We start from the raw sequence: 26,252 nt of genomic DNA on the forward strand, positions 1-26,252 counted from the left end.
AATATTTTTTGATAATTCAAAATAAATCTTTTAGAGAGGGTTTCAAATCATTAAAATCATTGAGTTGAAATAGTAGTCATATTCTATTTGAGTACAAATAGTTACTAGCGTTATTGAGTGATAGCAGACAAACTAATTTTTGTTGCAAGTTGCAAGTCAAGGAACACTGCAAAGTAATATTGAAACTTTTGAAAATACAAATTGGGAAGTAGAACTGCGTTAAATTCTTTGTCACAGTTATCCAAATTTTGCTTTGAAATTGATTTGTTTTTTGTTTGCTTCACTTACATTATTAATATGAGGCATCGTACATCTAGTTTGGCCACGACCAAATTCCAGTTCGCATTGTGGATCCAATTCAAAATTATGTCCTGGCAACATTTGAGAGTAATTGGAAAAGATCACGTTGTGGAAAGGCCGATTGAGTAGACATGTCGACTTTGGAGAGCTGAAAATAGTGAGAGATACCACAGTAAAACAGTGTATCCATTATAAACAATAAAGTTCTAGTTTCTTTGCTCTACTTTTAACAAACTAAAAATGTTTGTAAGTAAGTCAATACTTGGTGCGATGCACTTAAGTGTATATTTTTATTACAGGACTGACAAATTGAGTAAATTCGTAAATGCAGTTCAGCACTAATATATACAGTCAGTGTTGACCGATTTAATAAATCAGTTAATACTTAAATCAAAGAAACCACACACTTCAGTTATGTAAATAAATTAGACCGTCCTAGCCCAGAACTACTGACCTAGTTTTCCAATTTTTTCCCGCTCGTAATTAACAACATTAAGGTGACATACCGTAACATTACCTCAAAGAAAATGCCCAAGATAAGAAGAGAGAAATTTTTTCAATGGTCGCAATTCTAATCAAAACCGGTGTGAAGGTGAGAAGTCTCTTTTATACCATAATTAAAGCGACTAATAAAGACTGAATGGTATTTTTACAATTGCGACATAAAAATTTACGATTATAGTGTGCACAAGCAAAAAGTGGTTTTTAGCATCGAGATGTTGTTTATTTTCAAAGATGGAAAAAAAATTGGGTCGACATTAATTAGTTAAGAACACTAATCATATATTTAACGCAATGGGTTGGTCTAGTTTTTTGTTAAATATTATGCATTAAAACTATTATCAACAACTGTGATATGATACTCACTCTAAAAAATCGGTGACAAACTGTCTGGAACAAGGCGACCACATAAAAGGTTTGGAGTCGTTGGAGGTACTTCTGCTCATAATATTGTTGGTGTGAAAAGTGCCAAAATTATGGCTCATACACTTATTGTCTTCATCGTGGAGCATGCTGTAACATGTCAGTAAACACTCGTTAAGCTACAACAACATAAATAATTTAAATTACCTAAGCGCATGTCCAAACTCGTGCGCAATAGTGTAGGACGTTGACAGGCCTTTGTCTCTTACCACTGTGCAACTGTTGTCCTCGCACATTGAACTGACTTGCGCAACACCCAAAGTTGAGCATGAATCCGGTGATTTGCAAATTTCTTGTCTAAAATTACGTAAATTGTTTACTTGTTTAGAAGCTTTTTGTAATTTTTTAATATCAGCTAAACATTTCAAGGTATTTGCAAAGATATAGTCCATAAAAATTGGTGTAGAACCATCTTTAGTCAACCACAAGTTTAACCGAAGAGTGTAAAACTGACTTTTAAACGCCCTTAAGTCGGAAATAACATTAGTTATTCATTCAGTTACCGGTTTGTTTCAAGCAAATATCAACTTTATGGCAATGAATTCTAAATCATGTGTGTATTAAAACTGTCGCTTTGAATCTTTTAAAAAAAAGGGTTTTTCTTTGAAAATTGATTTTTTAAAACATAGGCAGAAAGACCAAGTGGTCGATAGCCTTTTTTCTATTGAAAATAAAGATTGTTTATATATATATATATATTGATTTTTTAGAATTCTTAAAGTTATCTAAGGTCAATTTGCAATCTTTTATTTTATTAGTGACATTTTAGCCCCGTTTTTGAGTTTCCAAAATTGATTCTTTACGATTTCCAGAGTTGTAAGCTCAATTTTTAATTTTATAGTTTTAATTTTAACCCTGATTTAGAGTTTTCAAATATGTATTTTTAAAAATCTAAATAGTGTATTTTATTGTGTGTTATGGAAATTGCTTCTATGCAATTTCTAGAGCTATCTAAGATCAATTTGTAATTTTATAGTTGTCATTTTCTATTTTCTTTCTATTTTTGAGTTTCCAAAAGTATGTCTGTAACACTATTAAAACGAGAATTACATTATAAATCCATTTATTTTTATTTTTAAGAGCAAATCTCATGTTGGTTCCTTCAGGAACGTTTGTACTTTATATTGACATGATTTTTAAGTCAAATTTTATAGACATAATGACATAAAAACCCACAAGTTTTTTTTACATTTAGTTACATATTTAACGCATTTTAGATGATTTTCACACATAACAACAAAAAGAAAGATAATTTACCAATTGTCCTGCTAACTAAAATATTATGAGAATAAAAAAGAGAGTCAGACAAGCGTTTGAGAATGAGTGAGTGAGAATTGGAAAAAAACTGGAGAACAATGAGAGAAAAAAGAAAGCAGAAAAGTTAGATAAAAATTGGAAAGGTTTTAGGTGCTCTTCTTTTTTACATTATGGTTCCAATAGTGCTTTTTAAGAAAGCTTGATGTTACTTGATGAAGAAAATGTTACTGATAGAATATTACATCAATATACCTTGTTAATAGTAGAGCAATGTTATGGCTATCACCTCCAATATTATGGCGCTGCCAATCACAGAATCTTTGTAAAATATCTAAAAAAAAAAAAAACTTTCCAAACTAATCACGACAAAATAAGTCGTTTCATCACCTGTCGACTTTGAAGTGGAAAAATGATCAACACGATGGTTTAAAATTCTGATATGAACCAAGGAAACATTGATGGCATTCCCTATGGATGGTTCCTTAAACAACAGCGCCACCTATAACACTCAAACCTTTTAATATCAGTTTTATCCAAAATGTACGTGCTTACGTAAGCCATCAGTATCATAATGTACTTGGTGAGTTCTGCAGCAGTTTTGTGATGATCCAGCATGGTATTGTCAGCAACGATCAGTACTTTAACGAAATACTCTTTGCTCTGTTTGATGTAGCCTTTGTTGGGTTCCAGTAAATTGTTTTGTTGATAGTCGTAAAGGGTATCATCGGCAAAAGTAGCGTATCGTTTTTTGATGCTGTGGTGAGATTCCAGAATATCTTCGGGGAAGTCGTCTTCGATGATTGAATGCGAAACTACAAATATGTCATACAATTAGAATTGATTTTTATAATTATTTCAGTTTAATAAGAAATCAATTATAGTCAAAAATCATATCAAGAAATACTGGAAGGATACTAGACATAGCAAATAGAGTTACTATGATTACCATACGATTTAAAGTGAATTTTATTATTATTTATAATTAAAACTAATAACAATTAGGGTCCGTCCACAAAATCAGTGATATTTCTTCAGTGCTGTTTCAATTCTTATGAATGTGGTTGTTAAAGAACGTCCAAAACTGTAAAATGAAATTGAATATAGAACTATTTTACTTTTCAGCAATATTATACCTTTGGAACCCAGTAATTATTAAAATTGAACCAAATTCATAGCACTCACTCACCTAATTTAAGAAAGAATATTTGATTTACCTGAAATTAACAAGAAGACTAATTAAATTGATAGAGATAGTAATTTACAGAAGCATTTTTCGTCTACCACATGAACCAAATGTAAAATTCGTCTGATGATTATCTTAAAAATATAAATTTGAGTACCAGTGTTGAGTACCACGCAAAAAAACCATTACAGATTGTCATAAACAATTGTTTGCAACAAACTAAACGGACATGCCCACTTGTCGACAGCCCAAAAAACGGTTACCGATCGTAAGTTGAATCTTAATGATCTGTTAACATGCCAGTCCGGTAAATTTGCGGGGCGATTGTTTCGTTTTAATCTTTACGCGGTATTCTTTGGTACCGGTCCGCGTAATTGTTGTTTATTGCTGTTCGGTACCAAGTCGGTGTTTGGGGGAGGGAGACCGGATCAACCGCAGTTTAACGAGTCTTAATTCCGAAATAGACTGCGCGAATCCTTCAGAAGTGGTACTGATCTATGGTACCAGGTGTTCCGCCTGGAGCGTGCAGATAACAAGCTAAACTATTTTCAACCACAAAAAATGCCATCGTACATGATTAGAATACATTGGGACTTGAGGTCGTTTCTTGCTCACCTTGTGACCACCCAACAATTTTATATTTTTATGAGTAGGTAAATATTTTCAAAAGTCAAATTATATAATATCATATGGTGTTGCAAAAATGTCTGTAGTGTGAAAATATTCATTTTATGACAAGTGGCAACTCAAATTCGCAATAGCAACGCCCTCTAGTACTAATATCTGCTATAGCGTTTCTAATCTAAGATTTTGATTTTTTTTGTACTAATACTTTCGGTTGTTAATAGATTTTTTTTCGTGTTTCATTTTCCAATTTTCATTGTTAGTCCTTTTAATACCAGTTAATCAAAGGTCGAAATTTAGCATTTTTGACTGACATTTCTTTCAATTTTTCGACAAATTTACTTAAAAAAAATGTTTATGTCAGATTACTCAGAAGGTTAAGAAGAATCGATTAGATTGATACAAAAATTTAAACTCTATTGAATTTTTTTCCAACATTTTGTTTTTTTTGTCAAAAATCGGTTTAACCAATTTTTTAAAGTAGATCGCATTTTTGGTTACTCAATTATTTTTGAAAATTTGTCAATTTTGCATTTTTTTCGAAAAAATTTCAGAAATTGCCTTTCCTTACTACACAGGCAGCTTCTACGGATACGATGTATACAGGGTGTATTATGCTGTAATGGGTTGGATTTAGGTATAGGCAAGTAAATTGAAACGTATAGTAATTTTTAATGCTCAAAATGATTCCGTCATAAAAAATGTGGGTTTCTATTTAAAAAACTTGAGATTTTTCATTTTTTTTAGTGGCAAGTTTATGATTTTTTTTTGACAACCCTGTATACAAATGCGTCATTACGCACCCTCAGTTTAATAAAACGATCCTTTATTAACAATAACCCAAAGTTTCATTGCAAAATGAAATACGGTTTTGACATAGTACAAAAATATGTTGAGCGTTGCAACTGTCACTTTTTTGGAAAAACATCAAATATTTCGAAAACGGCTAGAGATAGGCATAGGGCATTCTATACAAAAGTTGGTCAGAATTTTGTGAGGAATCCAAATATGTAATAATATATAGGGTGTTCTATTTAAAATAAGAAAGTTGTGATCGACTTCCGGTATAAGCGGAAGTGCAACCATCTTGAAAATATTTTAGTTGGATTGGGCATGCCCACATCAGTATCCTACCAAATTTTCAAAACTCTCCTATTTATACTTTTTCCAATATCAATCGAGGTCTTTCGTCGTGGGACACCCTGTATAGGGCATGCCCACATCAGTATCCTGCCAAATTTTCAAAACTCTCCTATTTATATTTCCAATATCAATCGATGTCTTTCGTCGTGGGACACCCTGTATAGAATGCGCAAAAAAAACGCTCTAATTTGACAGTCCGTAACTCTGTCATTTTGACAGTTACGAAATGACCAAATTGAAGTTGCCATTATCATCAAACAGTTATGACGAAATTCTACTAATTACAATGAAACATCCTGTAAAATTTGACATTTATTGGGTATTCAGTTTTGTATTTTTTAATTCCACTTTATTTGAAATATTGACCTCTGTCAAAGTGACTCTAGTTGTCTTGTTATACTAAACCTATTTTGTCAAGAAGAAAATACATGTTATGACAAGTTATGACAATTGCAGCGTCGACAAGACTAATAATTCCATAATTTTCCAAATTTCTTGTTTCTTTCAGCTGGACAGTAAAATAAATTTATTTTCTTAGAATAAAATTCTAGTACAAAAAAATGGATCAACTGTGACAATTTCGACAGCTGTCAAATGTAATTTTTTTCATTCAGCTTGACTGTTCAAAGAAACTGACCTTACGCAGCTCTTTTGGAAAAAAATTCAGAAATTGCCTGTTCTTACATTTTTTTTTGTAATGGTACAGGGTCTTTCACTGGGGACTGACCTACCCCCTTTTTCTGACTTCCCTGTATCTAATTAAAAAAACTGAAATAGCCATTTAATGTAGTTTAAAAAGTTGAATCCAAAAATAAGCACAAAATTTAAAAAAAAATTTTTTTTCTTTTATTTCTTAATATTTTATTGTAGTTTGTTGTAAAATTGTAAAACATGTCTTATATTCTACCCTCATTTGTTTATGGCTATGATTCCAGAGTTATAAATAATGAATGGTCCTCTCTATAATTTTTTTTTATCAATATACAAGGTTAGTCAAAAAACAATTTTTTTTTGTAAAAATATTTGCAGAAACATACGCTTGTTATTGGATTTAGAAGTGTCGTCTTCGTTGTCTCTTATTTTTGACAATTATAGGATTTCTTCTTCTGTTATCGTAAACATTTCTTCCAATCCTTGTTTTCTCTCATTTTCCTTTTTCGTTATTTCACCTTTTTTGTACTTTTTTACCTATTTAATGCTGTAGTTTCTGTTACGAATGCTTACTTAGTGCTTTTTTTATATCTCTGTTCAGTTGTTCTTGCTTATCTTTATGTTACAGATGTTTTCTTAGTCATTTCCTTCTTTGTTTTATCAAATGTTGTTACCTTTATTTTTTGTTCGCTTTAAGCAGTTTTTTTTCTCTAGAAGGCTCCAAATTACTCTCTAGATTTCAATGAAAAGTACTACATTGCTTATACTATCAAAACTTGTATTGGCTTTGTTATTATTAATTTATTTTTGTGCACATAAAATTTTGGAATTTTCTTTTAAACACAATTTTTGTATCTTTAATGTTTTTAAGTTTATTAGCAAACTGAAACCAGCAGGAGAATTAAAAAAATTAATGGCATGAATAATGCGTAAATGCGGGGTTTCTTAACCTTTCTCTAAAAATATCAATGCTATGTTAGCGTCGGTGACGTAATTTGTAATAATTTCAAATCCAGTTTAATTTTTGGTCTGCAAACATTGCCAATAATGTAAGCAAAGACTGATGTGGTACCACCCTGAAACAACGGTTCCATTGATCAAATACACAGGTGTTCGTGACCGGTCAATTCAGCAGAGGTGCGATGATAATAAATTCACCGGCACGAATCTTTAAAACCACATAATGTTGAAACCGACATGTGAAATGAAGAAGACGTCCAAGTTGCGCCATTAAAGCAGTTTAAGAAAGTCTATTCCTTAATACACAACGTTTACGGTATTTTTACGGCATGGCCGTTACCTTGACTTGGTGGTACCGGCACCAAACGCCTAGACAGCGCGGCGACGGCGGCTGAATATGCAGAGAACCAACTGTGCAGTTTTCCGCACTAGATCAAAACTTTTGATTATACGATAACAATTTTCTAAGAATTTTTTATTGTTTTTAAAGTAAAATTTAATAATTTTTTTAAGAGATTTTCTGGAAACGCATCTGCATAATGATAAAATTGAACAGTTACAAAAACGCTTTAACTACTAAATTACTCGACTACATTAACTAACGAAATATAATGACTTATAAACACTTTATAGATTTCAATTCTGTAGCTGAGTCCCATTTACTTACTTGTAAATATGGCAAAATGTTTAAACAATTTTAAATTCTGAAATGAATTCATTTAATTTTATCAATTTTTTATTTGTGTTGTGGTTAGTTGCAATTTTTTTAAGGGTAAATTACTAGAACTAATTTTCTTTTTATTTTTGGACTCTGTAGGAAATTTGAAGTATGGAAGAATAATGAAGGGCCACAGACGTTATTTTTCTTAAATTTTTACTTCAAACTCAGAAATTCCGACTTCAAACTCGGAATTTAGTTGCAATGTTGTCAAACTGACTAATTCTACAATTTTGGTTTGAAGAGTGTTTCCAATCTGTCCAGACTGACAAGTTCAACTAATTTCTTTGAAGTGTGTTTGCTTGCAATGTTGCCAAATTAACAAACTCTCCTAATTTAGATCGAAGACTGTTTGAAATGTTGCCTAACTGACAAAATTTGGTAATTTGGTTCAAAAGTATCCTTGCAATGTTATCAAACTAACAAATTCTACAATTTTGGTTCGAAGACTGTTTGTAATGTAACCAAACTGACAAGTCCGATTAATTTCTTTGAAGTGTGTTAGCAATGTTGCCAAAGTTAACAAATTTTACTAATTTGCTTCGAAGAATGTTTGCAATGTTGCCAAACTGAAAATTTTTGTCTAATTTGGTTTGAAGAGCTTTTGCAATGTGACAATGTAAATTCTGAGTTCGAAGTCGGAATTTAACTAAATTCCGAGTTCAAAGTCAGAATTTAGTTAATTTCCGAGTTTGAAGTCAAAATGTAACTAATTTCCGAGTTTAAAGTCGGAATTTGGTTAATTTCTGAGTTCGAAGTCGGAATTTAGTTAATTTCCGAGTTTGAAGTCAAAATTTAAGAAAAATAACGTCTGTGGCCTTTTTACGCCTTCGTACTAACCTAACCTAATCTAAACGATTACTTGTCAAGACTCCCAAATTAAATACCTTAAAAATGGTAAAATTAAGTAACCACAAAAAATTACTATTAAGAATGTAATATGATTTTGATAAATGGGCTGTAATAAAGTTATTTCTATTTTAAAACATTTGTAAAAAATTCAACTAAAGGTGATATTTTGTAGAAAGTGAAAACAAATTGAAAATTTATTTAAACGTTTTAAATCTTTTCCAATCAAAATTGACAAAATAATGTTTGTACTTTACCATTTTCACTGTAATTCCTACTAGATTTAGCAATATCATTGCTCTCAGCTGTCACATGTGGTACAATTTTGATACGATGCAAGATGGTATCCAAAGAACCGCTGGTAAAGTTTTCGGCCGGTTCGATGTAGTAATTGGCCCAGGACGATCTGATATATCCAGTCTGAAACAAGAATTTTGTCTGTCTTTAAAATGTACTTTCCAATTTCTGCGGGGCTGTTTCAGGGTAGTACTTAAATCCAAAATTTATGTGACATTTCGGACCGATATCCATCTTCCGAAAGAGTTGGCAAGGCGGTTTCGTGTTGCCCTTCAGGCTCTATTTACCGTTACTTTTAAAAATTACCAACACCCCAAACACATCCTGCTTTATTCGCTGGTGTTAATAGTAATCAAAAGTACCATAAAACAATAAGCAAATAATATGTTAAACTCTCTTAATCTGTACCACTATAAACACAATTTATTTATTTTCTATACAATAAACCAAATAACTTTTAAATAAACAAAGTGTGTAACATGTGTATGCTGGAGTAAATTAAATGTAAAAGACGCGTTCAATGAACTAAATCATTAAATTAATTTATAAAACGAACCAGTTTTATAAATCAAATTAGTTGTTCTTCAATACTGTTTTAGTATTATTGTTTCTAAAATTACACTTAAATTAAATATTTATCGGTGTGAATCAGCATTTGCAAGGTATTTCCCAATCGTTTTTAGAAAGAAATTGTTAGTGGATACACTCTCAGTTCCAGCAGGGGTTTTAAAGGTAAATGTTATCAGAGAAACCGTCTGAACGTCGTCATCTGCAATAATTCTGTCCACCAAAGTCTGGTGCATAAGAAATTCGGGAAATTGTGGATTTGTGGAAAAGGCACGTTTAAACTTGAGTTACATTACTTGGAACTGTTGGGTTATTAAGCTTTGGCAACAGTGTAATGTCAAAAGGCAAAAAACGCCAAGAAGTCATGTGTCATAAAATTTAGGGTTAAGTTAGTTATGTTAAAATATATGGTTTTTGGTTGTTTTAAAGAAAACATTGTAAAACGTTGGTGGAGACGGGATAGCAATAAAATCCAATCCGATGCCATCATCTTCATTTTGATATGTTTTCTTTTATTGGTAAATTAACAAACCTGGTTGGAGAACAATTACATTCCTAAGGAGATCAACTGCGGGATAAAAAGGCCCCATCATATGGTCCTTCGAAGTCGGATTCAAACACAATTGGATTGCAGTTTTCAAGTAAAACTTATGGTTTTTGGATTAATAATTAGTCGAGGATAGTGTATAGAACGTAGAAGTAGCAGTTTTAGTACACATTTGCTGTATATTATTGGAATTACTGGCAAAACTCGACTCAAACTTTACAATCCCAAACTTGGTTGGGAAATTTGGATCTTGGAAGTGGTACTTTCTTTGGAAAAGAATCCTGGAGCATTCTCATTTGGGAGGGTGTCTAAATTACATGTCATGTAACCATTGGAACACTCAAAGAAACTGATGGTTCCTCAATTGATTGGTTGAAGTGGTGAACATAACTGAGCCTACTGTGGACTGGTGGTTTAGTATTAATTAGATATTATTGTTTAAGCTTATCTAGTAAGGGTTTATTTCTAATTTGTATTTTTTTTGGGTTTGGTTTAAATAAGCAAGGTAGTAAAATGGCAGAAGACGAAACTAAGTTAAAGACTGGAGTTCAAAAAAATCAATTCTACTTTATAAAGTCAGTTAATTGAGTTACCAAGCAAAATATTAATTCTTGTTGAACTTGAAAATTCTACAAAAACCAATTTTCCAAAGACATACTTTCCTACATTTTCTAAAAATATATACTGATCATAAATCAATTTTATATCCAAATAGACGCGTGTCCGTATATTGCGTATGTTCCTAAAAGTGAATCACTGTCGAAACATGGACGAGGTTAATGATAGACGAAGAATTGCCATTGAACCATCTAAACACAGCTGGCAATTTATGGCTGATTAATAAAGCTTTGATTTGGTTTTTAGGTCGTATAAACTAACCTGGATTTTGCGATAATCGGCTTAAACGATTAATACGCGCATTTGTGGGCGCTGGTTTTGTAAATATGTTTTAAGTGACTGAAAGGAAAACAGTGAAAACTTTCGTTTTGTTTTTGTAATTGGGGTCATCCGTCAACTCAAATCTCTTTCTCCAAAATGGGAATTCGTTGAAATTCCTTCGGTTATTGTGCAAATGCGGCAAGAAAAAAGCAGTCCGCCTCACCCATTTTGTTGCTTTCTCAAGTCGATTTTCTTTGATTACACAATAAAAACCGACGAGACTAAAAATAGCCGAAATGTCGGGAGCGCCAAGTAACCGACCTATAAAAAAATTCGCAATGATAGGCAACAAGGATCATAATCAAGGCCGTCATAAAAAAAATCGCCATCTGGACGTCTGCACGTCCAGCTGGTTTTCAATTTACGTTTTCGTTAAAGTAAACTGTCAGATTTGAGCTGCTGTTCCCAGTTTGGTCATCATCTTAAGTAGATTTAATCATTTACACGTCACAACTTGTCATACAATACTAAACAGAGACTAAAACTGTAAACTGAAATATTTCTCAAACCAAACAGTGCACTTTATAGCTTAAACTCTCTCTTACAGGGTAATTCAAGCTCACCATTGGGATCTCGGAAACTATAAGAGATACGAAGAAGTTTAAATTGGGTCACGTTGCGCAATTTAAAACTGAACCAAATACGGTTTTAAAAATTATGATTTTCTAAGTAGATTTCCGAAAAAAACTGAAATTTTGATTTTTTCTTTTTATTTATTTCTAACCTTTTGCAGAGATATCCCAAAACCGAAAAAACATTTTTACTGCCACTTTTTATCAGCTTTATGATGACGGTTTCGTCTGTCGGTAGTCATCATCAACTATCTTTTTTGTTATGGACGCCATATTGGATTGGTACAAGATCAAATACAGCATTTTATTCTGAATTCAGTGATGTATGACAACTTATGATTTGCCTTAATTTTAAAGTCAATGACACACTGGCGGCAGTTACAGCAAAACGACCACCAGAAAACCCTTCATTTGAAGAAAATGTCGGTGCTTTTTTCCAAAAATGAATTGATTAGTTGAAACTTTCCGTAGACATATCATATGATCGTAGGTAGCTAATGAATGGAGCTTTCACGTGACGTTGGGCGTACACTATTAAATTGCCCCGTTCGGCCGCTAGAGCCGCGTCAAATTTGATTAGCTTTTTACGGATATTTTGCTAAATCTCTCGAAAACGGTTTGAGTGAGCAGTGTGAAATTTTTACTATGTATGACCTCAAAGAGACGCTTTTTTTATTGAATAAAACATTTTTCCGTACAACTCACCGGTTGACCTTAAAAAATAAAAAAAACTGATTTTTTGACGTTTTTATAGGCGGTACCCCATAATTTTTTTGGAAAATATTTGAATTTTAAAAATTATTTTTAACTGTCTTATTAGTTTAGGATAATGGTAGATATGTGAGGTAAAGTGTCATTTGTCAAAATGTCATATTTTTATAAATACTCGTAGGAAAATTTTGTACCTAACACATGCGGAAAGCGTCTTTTCCGCCCTTTAACTGCTTGCCCGAACGACGCAAAGCGGTCTGCAGTCTCGTGCGGGAAAGTACTACTTTCCTCACTTGTTAGGTAAATAACTATTTCGGTTTTGGGATATCTTTTCAAATAGGGATAGAAATAAATAAAGACAAAAAATCAAAATTTCAGTTTTTTTGGGATATTTTATTTGGTTTAACTTTAAATAGAGCAACTGTGCCCCAATTTATACTTTCTCGTATCTCTTATACTTTCCGAGATCCCAATGGTGAGGGTCGGATTTGAATTACCCTGTCTAGATAATACATTAATTAAGATTAAAGTATTTTACCTACCTATGCTAAGAAGATCAACAGCAGTGACTTGGAATCCATTTAGTTATGCATAAAGACAATCTGCTATCAATACTTTTTGCCTTGGAACATATATTTTACATTTACCTATTTTTATTTAAATGGCATGCATGGAAAACCTGTTGTGGGTACAGATAAAAGTTATTCATTTGCAAACTATCTACCTGGTTGCCCAAATGGATGCACCTCAATAAATAGTATGTATTGCATACCATTCCACTGCTTTCCATACTTTCGAAAACAGCCCTAACCTAATTCTGTAGAAATTCGCAACAAATCTTTCACCCACCATATCTGATCCATTTATTTACTAAAAGAAAAGAAATTGTTGGAACCTGTTAAACTGATCTAGAATCATATGGAGGATTTTAGACTGAAGTGAAATCTTTTGAAAGCTTCGAGACTAGTTGAAGAGCATTTGGAAGCTTTCAAACTGTTCCAAAGGCCTTTGGAAGCTTCTATATGCTGCTTCAGGAGCATATAACACTGTTTTGAAAGCTTTTAAACTGCTCTAGAATCATACGGAGTATTTTAGAATGTTTTACTAGTTGAAGAGCATTTGGAAGCTTTTTGGATAGTTGAAAGAACATATTGAAGGTTATGGACTGCTTTAGAGGCTATTGGAAATCTTAGTCGGTTCTAGAAATCACTAGAAGCTTTTAGAATGCTCTAAAATCATACTGAAGCTTTGAGACTGTTTTTAAATATTTTCAAAGCTTTTGAAGAGATGAGGAACAATTGAAAGCTTTCAGACTATTTCAGAGACTTTTGGAAATTTCAAACATCAGGAGCATTTGGGAGCTTCTAGACACTGTTTTGAAAGCTTTTGGAGTTTCTATAGTGTTTTGGAAACTTTCAAAATTTTTATAGATTACTTCAAGAGCATCTGGAAGGTTTTTAGTCAGTTTAAAGAGCATATTAAAGGTTCTGGACTGCTTTAGAGGCAATTGAAAGACTTAGTTGGTTCTAGAAATTATTGAAAGCTTTTTAACTGCTCTAGAATCATACGGAAGGAAGCTTTAAAACTGTGTTGAAATCTTTTCAAAGCTTCTAGACTAGTTGAAAAGCATTTCGGAAGCTTTCAAACTGTTCCAGAGGCTTTTGGAAGCTTCTATGCTGCTTTAGGAGCATCTAGAAATAAGCTTCTGAAAACTAGCATTTTCAGAAGCTTATTTCCTTTTCTACTCTTTTTCTATAACCGTTTCTAATTCCTCTCAATCGTACTTTTCGCTCCTAATTTTCCGACTCAACCTTCTTGATTAGATCTATTTCTATTCCATTCCTAGAAGAACTTGTTGAAGAGCTAGAAGGGAATTTATTAAAACATTTTGATCAGATTCTTTGTGACGTGAATGTAGAATAATACTAAATTTACATGTGCACCTTTTGCGTAAGCGAGTAAATTGTAATTGGCCAAAACAACCAGCTTTCAGCTTGCTGCTTCTTGACCAATCACAAGATACCCACTGTGAACAATAATTGACCATCGAATAAGTTAGAAACAACATGTATTTGGATTCGTTCACTGATATCATTTGTTCGTTCGAATCGATTAATAAAATTTATTGGAATCAATAAAAAAACAATATAAAAGAATGATATTCCTACTAAACATTTTTTTCTTGGCCGCATCTGCTGAAACATTGAACTGTGCAAAATTGACGCATTTTTGCCAAAAAAAAGCAATTTTCGGGGCGCCGTTGGTTATTTTTTTTAGGCCTGTATTACGCAAGCGGCGTTACTCTAAATATTTACGTTCGTTTACGTTAAATAGGTAAAAGTATCCACATTGTGGCGATAGACGCTTTGATTAAGGCTCATAATCCCGCCAGACGATGGCCGATTACTTTTTTTACAAGTAGCTGTCAATTTTTCCAGGCCGTTTTACGAGCAGGTCAGTTGTTTAGGTTAGAGCACTTTCGTTTTCAACTCTGAATCATCGGTGCTTTTAATTTCATTACCAGCGTAGTAAAATTCAATTTGCCGATATTATGCGTCTGGATTTTAAATCGATGAAAAGAATCTGCTTGTATTTAACATATTTTTTCTGTCATATACAAAAGTTGATTATATACCAAGGATCTTGCAGGTTACACCTGGAAAAATTACATTAAGTTGCTGAAATGCAAAAGGTTATCATTTGCTTATTTTAAATTTAATTAATTAAGAAAACAAATCATACTAAATAGGCGTTAAAGATAATAATTGACAACATTTTTATATTACTGCATGGATTTGAATCCATTCCGTTTTCCTGTGGAAAGTAACTTCAAAATATTTGAAAACGTGTGACAATTATCAGAAGTTTAATTAATGAAATTCTTCTTAACCTTAACCTAGTTTTGCTCACTTTCGTATAACTCGGTGCTTACATTATGTGGCCACTAAAAGTAAACCTTGATATCCTTTATTTTTTAGAAGAGGAAGCAGGAAGACTCCAAATAAACAGAAAACAGGGAATAACTGGGATTCTGTGTCTTTCTTTATTCTATTTTTTATTTTTCTTTCGTCTATATTTCTGACGCGTTGCGTCGTTGATCTTTATTGCTTTTTATTGAAAACTGACAGAATATAATTTTTTCTCTGCCTCAGAATATACTATTTTAAGCTGTAAACACTCTAAACCGTCTCTTCTCCTATCAACTCTTCTTTTTTCCACTATATTTTTAATTATTCTTCCTTTCTTCTCTCCTTTACACTTATCTACTTTTTTGTTAATTTTTTAATTGAGGAGAATACTATTTGCTTTTTTTTTGTAATTTTTCTTCCTTTAAAATCTTGTAGAAAACTACTTTTGACGCCAAAATAATATCCACTAATTTAGAGGCCTGTCTTTTTTCTTTATTTCTTCCTTCCCTTCAATGAAAAATTACTGGAAAATTACTTCATATTTAAATGAAAATTTTCCATGATAGGGAAAACAACTGTCAAACTTGTCATTGTTATTGTCAAACTTATCATGCATTCTAATAAGAAAATTTAAGGCATCTATCCGCCATTTGCACCGTCGTACTTTAAGCATGGCTTAAGTTAAGTGTAGTTTAGAGTGTGACTTTTTTCACCTGTACTGTCACAGTCTGACCCACACTTATGTTAAGCTCGGCTTACAAAACGACGGTGCAAACGAGGGTAAATGATTAAAAATACATTAAACTTTATTTGAGGTAATATTAAATTCTTGTACAATTATTATTAAAAAAATTTTTGAATTTTCAGACTTTTCAATTTTTTCCGGAAAATTACTGGAAACATGTTGTATACCTAACCTCAATACTTTTCAAAATAATATGAATTTTTAAAAAAATATTATTAATTTATGCAAGGGTATAGTAATATGATTTAATTGAACAGATGTTCTATATGTTCCCCCTTCTGGGCTGTCACAGTAAAAACTGTCAAACAACTCAGTTTTAACAGTAAATAACTCAGTTATTTGACGTTTTCGGTAAAAACGTTATACAGGGTGGTCAAAAGAGAATTTCAAGGGCTACAAATTGGTATATTGAACCATCCGATAATTGTCAAAATAACCGAGTTATTGACAATACAATGGAGTAGTTGACAAGGCGATTCATTGAATTTTTAACATCCTTGTAACTTGGGTGTCCCAAATTTTAAGCAACCAACCAAACTTATAATTTTTTATTCGATTTTTGGAATCTACGTCAAATTCTAGACTAACTTCATGTAAAATGTTTGTATCGATATTGAATTGTTTTTGCTCCTACAGCCTTACTTTGACCACTCTCCTCGAAAGCAGAAATTCCCAATTTGAGCGAAATTTTGGTGCACTTTTTCAAAAAATCATCCATAACTCGCTTATTTGAAACACCCTGTATAAAACCACCCTGTTTTTACCACAAATCTAAGCTTAGAATTAATTTAAGCTGGAATTTTACTGAAAAACTTAACAAAACCCCTTAGTTACAAGAAATACTTGACTTGCACCTCAACAAGGAAACGATCGAAGCGACCTGTCAAAGCAGATCGATGACGTGCATCTGCACTAATTAACGCCGTCCAATTAGTGTTGTGAATATCGCATATTAATCCCATCGGGTAACTCAATCTAGCTGATATTAAGTGCAAAAAAGTACGTACACGGCCTTAAATGGAAGTTTTCAGATTCAGTTGAAACCTTGAAGTGTCGTTTTTCTTTTGCGGCCGGTCATACTTGGGTGGTATCAAGTTTTTCTCCCTTGCACTTCTTTTATTTTGCAGTCGGGTTGATTATTTATGCTTGTAAGCGTTTAGTCGGTAATCAAACGCGATTAATAACCCAACAGGGAAGTGAATAGCTTCGGAGATCGATCCGCAAAAATCCGCCTATAGTACTATAGTAAAACAGATTAGTAACAGTGTTTGTTATCTCGCTATGTGGATCTACGATGACAAATTTAAATTAAATTAAACACCGAAAGGTACCGAACCTGCTGAGTGCTGGGAGGTACTCGATAATGGCACGCTCGATGGATTATTATAATACGTACCATTATGTTCCGGATCGGATCGAGAGGAGGTACCGTTCGGTATTAATCGAAAACTGATTTTTGAATAATAAATTGTTTCAACAACGATATAAAGATATGGGCATACCACCTCAAACTTGAGCTGATACGAGAGATTTACAGAATCAGATTTTGATCAGAAACGGTGAATGCGGATTATGTAAATGAACATCATAATAAGAAATTGTTAACATTTTTGTGTAAATAGTAGTCGCTTTAAATATTTATATAACATACCTGTATTAGTGCATTTTTGACATTTGTCTTTCTGTTTTTTACCTTAAGCCTATTTTTAAATTTGACAGAAAAAACGTTACTGAAAATAACAGACAGAAAATAATCTTAAAATCCAGTAAAAATAGTATAAACAATACCAAACGCATATTATTGCTTTATAAGTGGAATTTTGACAGTTATGACATTTGGCCGCCAGTTACAGCTTTGTCCTAAACCTGGAAACTGTGAAGTACAATTCCATGGAGGTACAAAACATGCTTGAAAAGTAATCAAATCAGTGTAGCTCAAAATACAATGTGTCCCACGACGAAAAATACCGATCGATATAAGAAGAACTACCGATATGTAAGTTTTAAAATTTCCATAAGCCATTCTTGACAAAAAGTAAACAAAGAGACATTTTTTATTTTTGATGTAAATTGTACAATATTTTAAGGAGTATTTTGATTTAACTTGTTTTTAACTGCGATACTACGTGTGAGACTAGATAATGTGTGTGTTTCGGTAGTCAGTTTTGAAAATTCCACCTTCTTAATACACTTTACAACTCTCAAGGGGCCCAGTGAAACATTCTGAAGGAACTAGAGTTTGTGGAACAGAAAAGGATGCCTTTTCTAATAGAAAACTCTGTCACAATGAAACAACCCATATATTTACTTACTCCCAAGAAGAATTTTTACAAGAACACTACAAAAACCAAGTTTATTCAAGCCAGTGGTTCTCGAAGAAACATGGATATAGAGTAAAGGTGTATTTAGCAGAAGCTGACAAAAGGACTCTGGTAGAGGTATTAATGAGCTGCTAATACTAAATAGCTTATGTTTCAGGTACCTTTATTTGCCTAATCTGGAGTTTGCTTATCATGCTTTGAAAGGGTCCAAATTTAAAAAGTCCCATTATCAATTGCTCTAAAAGACTCTAAACAAAAGGTGTTTGAAGCTACGGTTATAATGGTGTTGTCAAAATCCATATGCAGAGCGTTGAAAAAAAAAATTTCTAATAAGTTTCAGGTAATATTAGAAAGTTACAAGTTACTTAATACATAAATTTGATCAAATGCCATTATTTTGCAGAATTGGCCCTTATACATTTTGCCGTACCTTCTCTGACTATAAGGCTAGAAACAGATGGTGCTACTGTTAAATACTTTTACATCAGATAGTAGGATAAATTACTATTTTAATTGTATTATTTACACATTATGAAATATACAAATAAAATCTTTAAAAAGTACACTCTACACTAAGTTTATTTTTTATCTAAGAAGTCTAGTTTTCTTCATAAACAATCATAAAATTAGATTTCTTTAACTGAGGTACCTACCTGCTCTTACAACAAATTGAACTGAAATTGAAAAAACATGTTAAATAAATCACACAACAAAACCAAATTGATATGTATTTAAAGCTGAGTAAATTTACAAAACGAAATAAATAAGCAATCTATATCACAAAACCAAGAAGTAAGTTCTTAAAACACCAACAATTCTGTTATAAGTTAAAACACTGCTTTAGGATTTAATAGTCCCCAGGATACACACATTGCCTTTCCTTTCTTGCAAATTTTATGGAATAATTCTGGAAACGTTGGTATTGGGCTGTTAATGACTCGTTTGAATGCACCTATCTGTGATGTTCTTTCCAGATAATTTAAATTGAATGTGGTTGTTGTTCCCAAGCCAAAGTTTGATTGGAACTTTCGGCCTTTGTTTACCACCAAATGTTGCAAGTTTTCGAGTTTGGTGAAGAAAAATCTTAAATTCTACAAAGGTCTCGCAATAACAACACTAATTAATAAACTTAAACAACCCTAAATTAAGTTTTTATTTCTTCTGTTTGTAGTTTTTGGTGTTTTTCAACTTTTTAAAATTCCTAACCTCAAAATGTTGTTTAGAATGTTTAGCCGACTGTCAGTTGGGACTGTGCCCTATGTTACCACATCTTACACGAGCAGATGTGAACCTGGTGTATTGTTTGTTGCAGTAAGAAACGGACCGATAAATTATACAGATTTCGAAAAAAAAGAAGCTTTTATTGCATACAAAATATGTGAGATTCTTAGAATGTTTTTTTTTCAAAACAATATAGTTTTCTCATTTTCATTTATAATTGCTTAATGAAAGATACATATTGTGAGGTTTAAAGAAGGAATTTGTCAATACGGCAACGTCCAAACAGGTGATTAAAAAGGTGGATAGCCTAGCTTGTAATAAACGACGTGCGTAAATTTCAATATGGCGGAGCACTTGATGACGTAACCGCCACGGGAAAAAAATGAACCATAGCTCCAGTTTCACCGTAAGTAGGTACCAACTTGATTATTATAAATGGAACACCCTGTATATTTTTAATTACTCCTATCGATTTCAAATTTTTATTTCATGTATCAAAACTTGTATTTATTTGCAACGGTTTTCGAAATATCCACGTTAAAAAAAATAAATTTTTAGATTTTGGAGTGTCATAGCTCCTGATCTGATAAGGGTTTAGTTTGATTTTTAAATTTTTTTACTGTTATAAAAATGACAGATCTCAAATAGTTAAGATAAGAACGTCCAAGCCGTTTTGCTCTATCTAATTTATTAAATTTATTAATTCTGGTTAGGAGCTATGACAAATTCAAAATCTAAAAATGCCATTTTTCAAACGTCAATTTACCAGACAGCTTTGTCAATGAAGATGTCATCTAAATTACACGTAAAAACTAATTTTTTTTATCTGAAAAGGATGGTAGGAGGTTGTTCTAGTCTAATTTTGTTCTACCAACAGCTGGCGATGACAGTTTCTTACAGATATTGTATATGACAATGCATCAGGAAAAACTCTTTTGATTCAACGATTTTGTAGTTTTGCTTACAAAAAAGTTGTATGTTATTCTGTATTTTGTGTAGTTTTGGAGCTAATTGAGGAGCTACTGAGTCTTATAACTCTTATAACTAAACCTTTTAACAGACAAACCACCAAACACACTGATTAATTCCAAAATAAAGCTTCTAGAAGCAAAACTGCGTTTGTAAATGTTTGAACTTTTATAATTTATAGTTTATAGTACAATCCAAAACTGAACATTAGTAGCTCAAAGCAATTTTCTCTCGGATCGACTTAAAAGAGACAAAACGGCTTAATTACCCTCGAGGTTCCTTCAAAGATAAATCGGTTCCTGGTTTGGCCGATTTACAACCACTTTAATTAGCTAATTTATTATCTCGGTAATACACTAACTGCATAAAATTCTTGGCTCTCGTTTAGTAAAAAATACATAGTAGTAGGTAGGCATGCGGAATTAGTATTTTCGGACCAACCTGCCAGTTGCATTTTCAGTAGTTCATGTCTCGCCATGTTAGTTACGCTATCAATGTCGGTTTAGATTAAAAAGCAATTTGGAAAATTATGCACCACAAATTGAGCTAGCTGATTTAAGGAAGAAAATATTTATGAACGGTTTCTTCATCACCATTTGGGTTCCGTAACTAAAGAGATTAAAAAAACAGCTAATTACTGGTTTAACGTGGGAACTCCACACCTCTGGTTCTTGATCGGAACGATTAGTTTGACAAAACACACACATCTTTAGGCTAATCCCCTTAAATTGTCGCTACCGCTTTGCAAACCACATAAAAAACATTGAAACACGCCAAGGTAACCCGATCTCCTGCATTAATCCATCATCATTAGGTGGTATACACATCTAGCATCTAACCCACGCCATTACACCTTTTATAATTCTTTTCTTGTGTGATAAATAATGATCGATGCAATCGGTGGCAGGAACTAATTGCCTTCAGACCCCGTCTTCGAAAATTGCTTGTGTTTTTGGTAGGGAACGTGGGAAGCTCCAAATACCCTGATTTTCATAAATATTTTAGTAATAATTGTCTTGCTTAGGTTTTAATTAATTAGGTAGTGTAAACCTACGTGGTTTTGATTGATTTGATGGGCTTACCATACAACTAAACCACTACAGTCATTTATCATCACAAAGAAACTGTAAGTTTTGTAAAAATCAATTTGCAAGAGCCTGAAACTGATCATACTGTCATGATTATTATTATCCTGAAGATGAGATTTACTCAAATCTCCCTCACCTCCTAGTTGCATGATAATATCGTCATAATTGGCATTAGATTCACCCTGACCATTCATTCTAATATTCTAGTAAATAAAGAAAATTTAAATAAACAAGCTTGAATAAAAATTCTATTACAGGGATGCCAAGTTATTTTTAAGGTAAATAACTAAACCTATCTAACTTACTTTCTACCTAAAAATCCTGCTTCTAAATATATCATTGAAACTACAAATATCTTTAATACAAAAAATTACAAACTACTTACAACTAATACTCTTCGTCAAAGAGTCCAAATTGTCCAAAATAAACCGTCAGTTGACCAATCTTCTTCTTTTCCGTTGAGGTGGATTTTTAACTGCAAAGGCTGTATCTCGGTAACAGCCGGGAGACCTCCTCGGTTATCGATTTAACCAATTCTGGAATAGGTCCTCTATCACAATCTGCTCCATGTCATAACGTGGACTAGACGGTACAATTGCTGGTAGCACTCGGTATTACACTCAGTAACTTCCGTTCCGGAAGGAAACAACTTTCTAAGATCTCCTGATCTTCAATAGTCTGATTTTTGCCCGAATTTTTTAGAAAACTGACTTTCGAGCTCTCAAAAAAGTCTCTCTTGACAATCAACAACCAAAAACAAAAAAACCTTTTTTCCCACCTTCTACCTCCACGTACCACCTTTTTCACCTCCTTTGAAGTTCATCAAGTAATACTGTTAATTTTCTTAATAACTACATACAATCCTACTAAAACTAACTATAATGGTAAAAACTTGACATCCCTACAAAAATGTACCTTTTCTATAAATTAAATAAATAAATTTTCTTTATTTTCTTGCAAAAATAGCTACTTATGTAACCAGTTACGAAAAGATCGATTTTGTGTAACGAATTGGATGAGTTTCACAATAAGACATTTTCGAAACGTGTTGCATACATAATTTTTTCTAATTTTGACCAAAAAGCGGTAAAAACCATCTTTTAAAGTGATTTAACACAAATATTCACTTTCATAGCACCTAGTATAAACTGTGACAACGACATGTTATGATGGATGTCGCCCATATGTTTCTACGGAAATGCATAAAAACAGGGAGTGATGAAATGAACTTTTCATAACTAGTTACATAAACTGATACTTTATGTAACTAGTTACATAAAGTAAAACGTTTTGTCACTCTAATCAGGTTTGAAAAGTGTCACTTTATATGCCAAAATTAGAAAAAATCCTTATTTTCAAGACAAAACCAATAATGGGACTTTAATTACCATTTACAAAGTAATTTTTTGTTACTGAACAACCGATTTCAGCTCTCAAATGAATATTTGCAGCTTCTTTAGTTATTCAGTCAACTAGTTGCTGATATTTTCAACATTTTAATAACTTAATCCGCTTAAACTAAATTACATTCGCTTGTAATGGCCAACCAATTAGTACAATCTTTTCAATTTATGAGAAATCATTAATATTTTATTAAAAATGGTGACAATTAATTAGTTGAAGTAATTATTATTAATAATCAATTAGTATTTGGTAAGCTGATGAAAGAGATGTATGTTTATTTTTAGTTAATATTATAATGAAAATAATTAGGTTTATATTTATAAAGGTAAACAGGAGTGTTATTAATTTCTGTCTGAATATTTTTGTTTTGTCTATAAACAGTAATGTTTTTACATCTTTTATTGTATGAAAGATCCATACCAAACTAGACATTTATTAAAAATTAACCAAAAAAGTAGTAAATTAGATTAAATTACAAATTAGTTAATTAATTCAATTAGGCGACTGTGAATAAAATGTGATTCCAAATGATTGGTGGTGCTCTGTCATATCATCATGTCGTAAGTGCTTGATAATTCTCTAAATTGCTGAGTTCTACTGAATGGCCACTACAATCAACGTATCTATGTTCGATTTTTTTCTAGCAAGGATTCAAATGAGAGGAAAACATTGAAAATTCATTTTTCAGTGTGAATCATTTTCTTCATTTATTATATTGAATCAAATTAGGTAATGATAACTAAGGGTCTGAAATTTAACCCTTAGCATTATATAAACAAACGTATGTCGGTGATTAAAAATGTGATATGGATTGATGTCATGTAAAAATGATTATAATTTTAAGATACCATTTAAGGCAGGAGCTACCTGTCATAGTCAAATTAAAACCTAGGTTAGGGTGCCCTTAAATATGTCGGTGTGATCGGCCCTTTGTGCACTTTTCGTGTTAATGTTCAACAAAATCGCTTTTAATCCAATTTGCAGGACCTGTTTTAAGTGGCTTTATCAGCGTTTAAAACCTGACATTGGGATTAAATCTTTAATTTTTCGGTATTACGCGAATTAAAATTTAATTGACAGTTAACTGACGCTTCAACCAAACAGAGTGACAGGATCAATAGGTTGGATAAACTCTTGGTTTTAAAAGCCTAAATATTTTGAAGTGATAATCACAATTTTGACTTTGTAGCTACATTAGGCTTTTACTTTTATTTAGAATCATGAATAGTCATTAGATTTAATTACAGTAGTAGTACTAATGTTTTAGAATAATAAAGAAATTAAACAGTTTTTAAGATATTGTCTTTAACAGCAGTTATCTCAAAAAGTCATTAGTTTTATTTATGAATGAGGAGGCATTGGAAGCACAATAATATGTAAATTCGTAAATGGTTGCAAAAAGTTTTACTGCTAAAAAAAGCAACCAGAAATTTCTAACATTATTTTCTTATAATTATCAATAAATCCCATTATTATTTAATATCTTTAGCCACATATAGCGACGAACATAAACCTTACTGTTGTCAATATGCGAAACTGAAATAGACCATTTGAAGTGGCCAAAATTAAATTCACAAATCCGTTAAAAGTTTATGTGACCAACTTAATTTACGACAATAAAAAATTAAAGTGACAAACATTTAAACAACAAGGCAATGAAAAAGCAATAAACGACAGTGAAATGAAGATATCAATTTCAAATTTAAGTTGGTATCTTTGGCTAGTATCCAAAAAAATTAATAAAAAAAATTAAAAAATTCATTATTGCACATGCAAAATTATTTAAAAAAATAAATGTTTATACCTAAGTATGTGCCAAGGGTGTTACGAAAAATATAATAGCTTAAATGTAGGTTGTATGTTAGTAGCTTAAGCCCAAGTTTAACAAAGCTAAGCTTTATACAAAACTCAGCTACTTGTAAAAACCGTGAAAGTTGCTATTATTAAGTTGGAGAGTGTAAAATCGAGATTGTTCGTTTACTAAACTACTTTAATTAAAATAATAATAATAAATAATAAAGTGTTTTATTGTCGTGCAATTTGTTTTATAACTGTAGTTATGCGGTTAACATTTTGCCAGAAATCGAAAGTGAGAATTGAAATTCCTCGACTCAGGGCCAAATCTACAACAAATTAAAAACTATTATTATGATACAATCATTAATTAATTGAATATTTAAACCAGTTATATTATTGGCATGTTGTTGCTGGTAGGTGTTAAATGTTCTTCACAAGAATTTCTGCTAATCTAATTTGTTTTAAAGAATTTGTGGGGGTTGGCACGGAATGTTATTTACTGTGTTAGATGGCCAAGTATTAGTCTATGTCAAATGTTTCATAAACTGTTGAATAAATGTCCGGTATTTTCATTTATGTAACGCCAAGTTTAAAAACAGAATTGTTGTTTGATTTAATGTATGTTTCCAAAAATTATACAAAAACCTTTCAATTTCACGTACCTAGACAATTCAAGAATACCGGACCAGAACATCACCTGATATTGTCGGCCTTGCCACGGTCGACTTCAAATCAGCAAAATCAGCTGTTGCACTTTCAATTTTAGCTGACCGAAGCTAACATTTGACCTGGCACAAAAGTTTCGGGGAATCGGCCCGACAAATTGCGAAACAAGTTCCGTTTATTACTGAAAATCTCAACTTACCATTCCGTGACAAAGATTGACTGCCACCGCTGAATTTGAGTCGTTCTGAATCTTCCCCGTGTAGAAACAACCCGATATTTTGGGGTCATGAGGCCGTAAATGTGCGAAATCCTTGCCGTGGGTCACGATCTGGTTCAAAAAAATACAATTAGTAATACAGCGATTGTATTTCATTCGTGCAAATGGCTTACGTGTAGTTCAGGCGCTAGAAATTGATTGTTTTGCTCCAGCTGAAGAAGAAGCTTACGATTAAAAGCGTCAATTTCGTATTTTGGATGTGGATCCCAAATTTCGGCCGATTGATGCCTGAAATGACCACTGTCATGACGTTCTATAGGTACATCTGAAATCCAATAAAAAAAAATTTCAGAGCGCTCTCAGTAAGTTACAGATGTTTTAGAAAATTAGAAACATACGTATAATTCAAAATTCATACGTCTTTTATTGGATTTGGTATATTTAAATGATCTTGATTTTACAATATCAAAATACGAATAACATCCAATTTTTTACCGAGAAAACCTTATTTAAACCTTTTGTCAGTAGGCAGATGATACATATGTTATTGTGTCATTTGTACTGCGACGCGTATCCTGGATTTTAGGTGTTATCAATCAGTTTTATTAAATATATCACTTTTTGGGATTTATCAACCACATTTAAAGTCTTTAAAGCTTAAAAGAGAATTGTT

At 32.2% G+C, this 26,252-nt stretch overlaps 1 protein-coding gene and 1 long non-coding RNA gene across 7 annotated transcripts in view; one reads left to right on the forward strand and one right to left on the reverse strand.

Annotated features, from left to right (window-relative positions):
* The window catches only part of AdamTS-A (ADAM metallopeptidase with thrombospondin type 1 motif A), a 126,648-nt gene that overhangs the window by 11,329 nt on the left and 89,067 nt on the right, over positions 1–26,252 (reverse strand). For 4 of the 6 annotated variants that reach the window (XM_081975487.1, XM_081975484.1, XM_081975486.1 and 1 more), the window contains exons 5-13: positions 25,753–25,904; positions 25,562–25,690; positions 8,867–9,029; positions 3,034–3,293; positions 2,869–2,980; positions 2,734–2,812; positions 1,372–1,521; positions 1,168–1,314; positions 289–448 (exon numbers count right to left, since the gene is read on the reverse strand). In XM_081975487.1, the coding sequence (XP_081831613.1) occupies positions 289–448; positions 1,168–1,314; positions 1,372–1,521; positions 2,734–2,812; positions 2,869–2,980; positions 3,034–3,293; positions 8,867–9,029; positions 25,562–25,690; positions 25,753–25,904 (1,352 nt within the window). Of the gene's footprint in view, positions 1–288; positions 449–1,167; positions 1,315–1,371; positions 1,522–2,733; positions 2,813–2,868; positions 2,981–3,033; positions 3,294–3,695; positions 4,078–8,866; positions 9,030–25,561; positions 25,691–25,752; positions 25,905–26,252 lie in introns of those variants that run through there. The other 2 variants (XM_081975489.1, XM_081975488.1) reach the window with 2 other exon arrangements.
* On the forward strand, positions 17,076–18,720 carry LOC145726832 (uncharacterized). The gene is made up of 3 exons (XR_014177694.1): positions 17,076–17,892; positions 18,103–18,557; positions 18,621–18,720. It is a non-coding gene; the product is annotated as an uncharacterized LOC145726832 (long non-coding RNA).

Source organism: Ips typographus, linkage group LG3 (genome assembly GCF_016097725.1).
Source record: "Ips typographus isolate SLU linkage group LG3, UJ_Ityp_2.0, whole genome shotgun sequence".
NCBI lineage: Eukaryota > Metazoa > Arthropoda > Insecta > Coleoptera > Curculionidae > Ips > Ips typographus.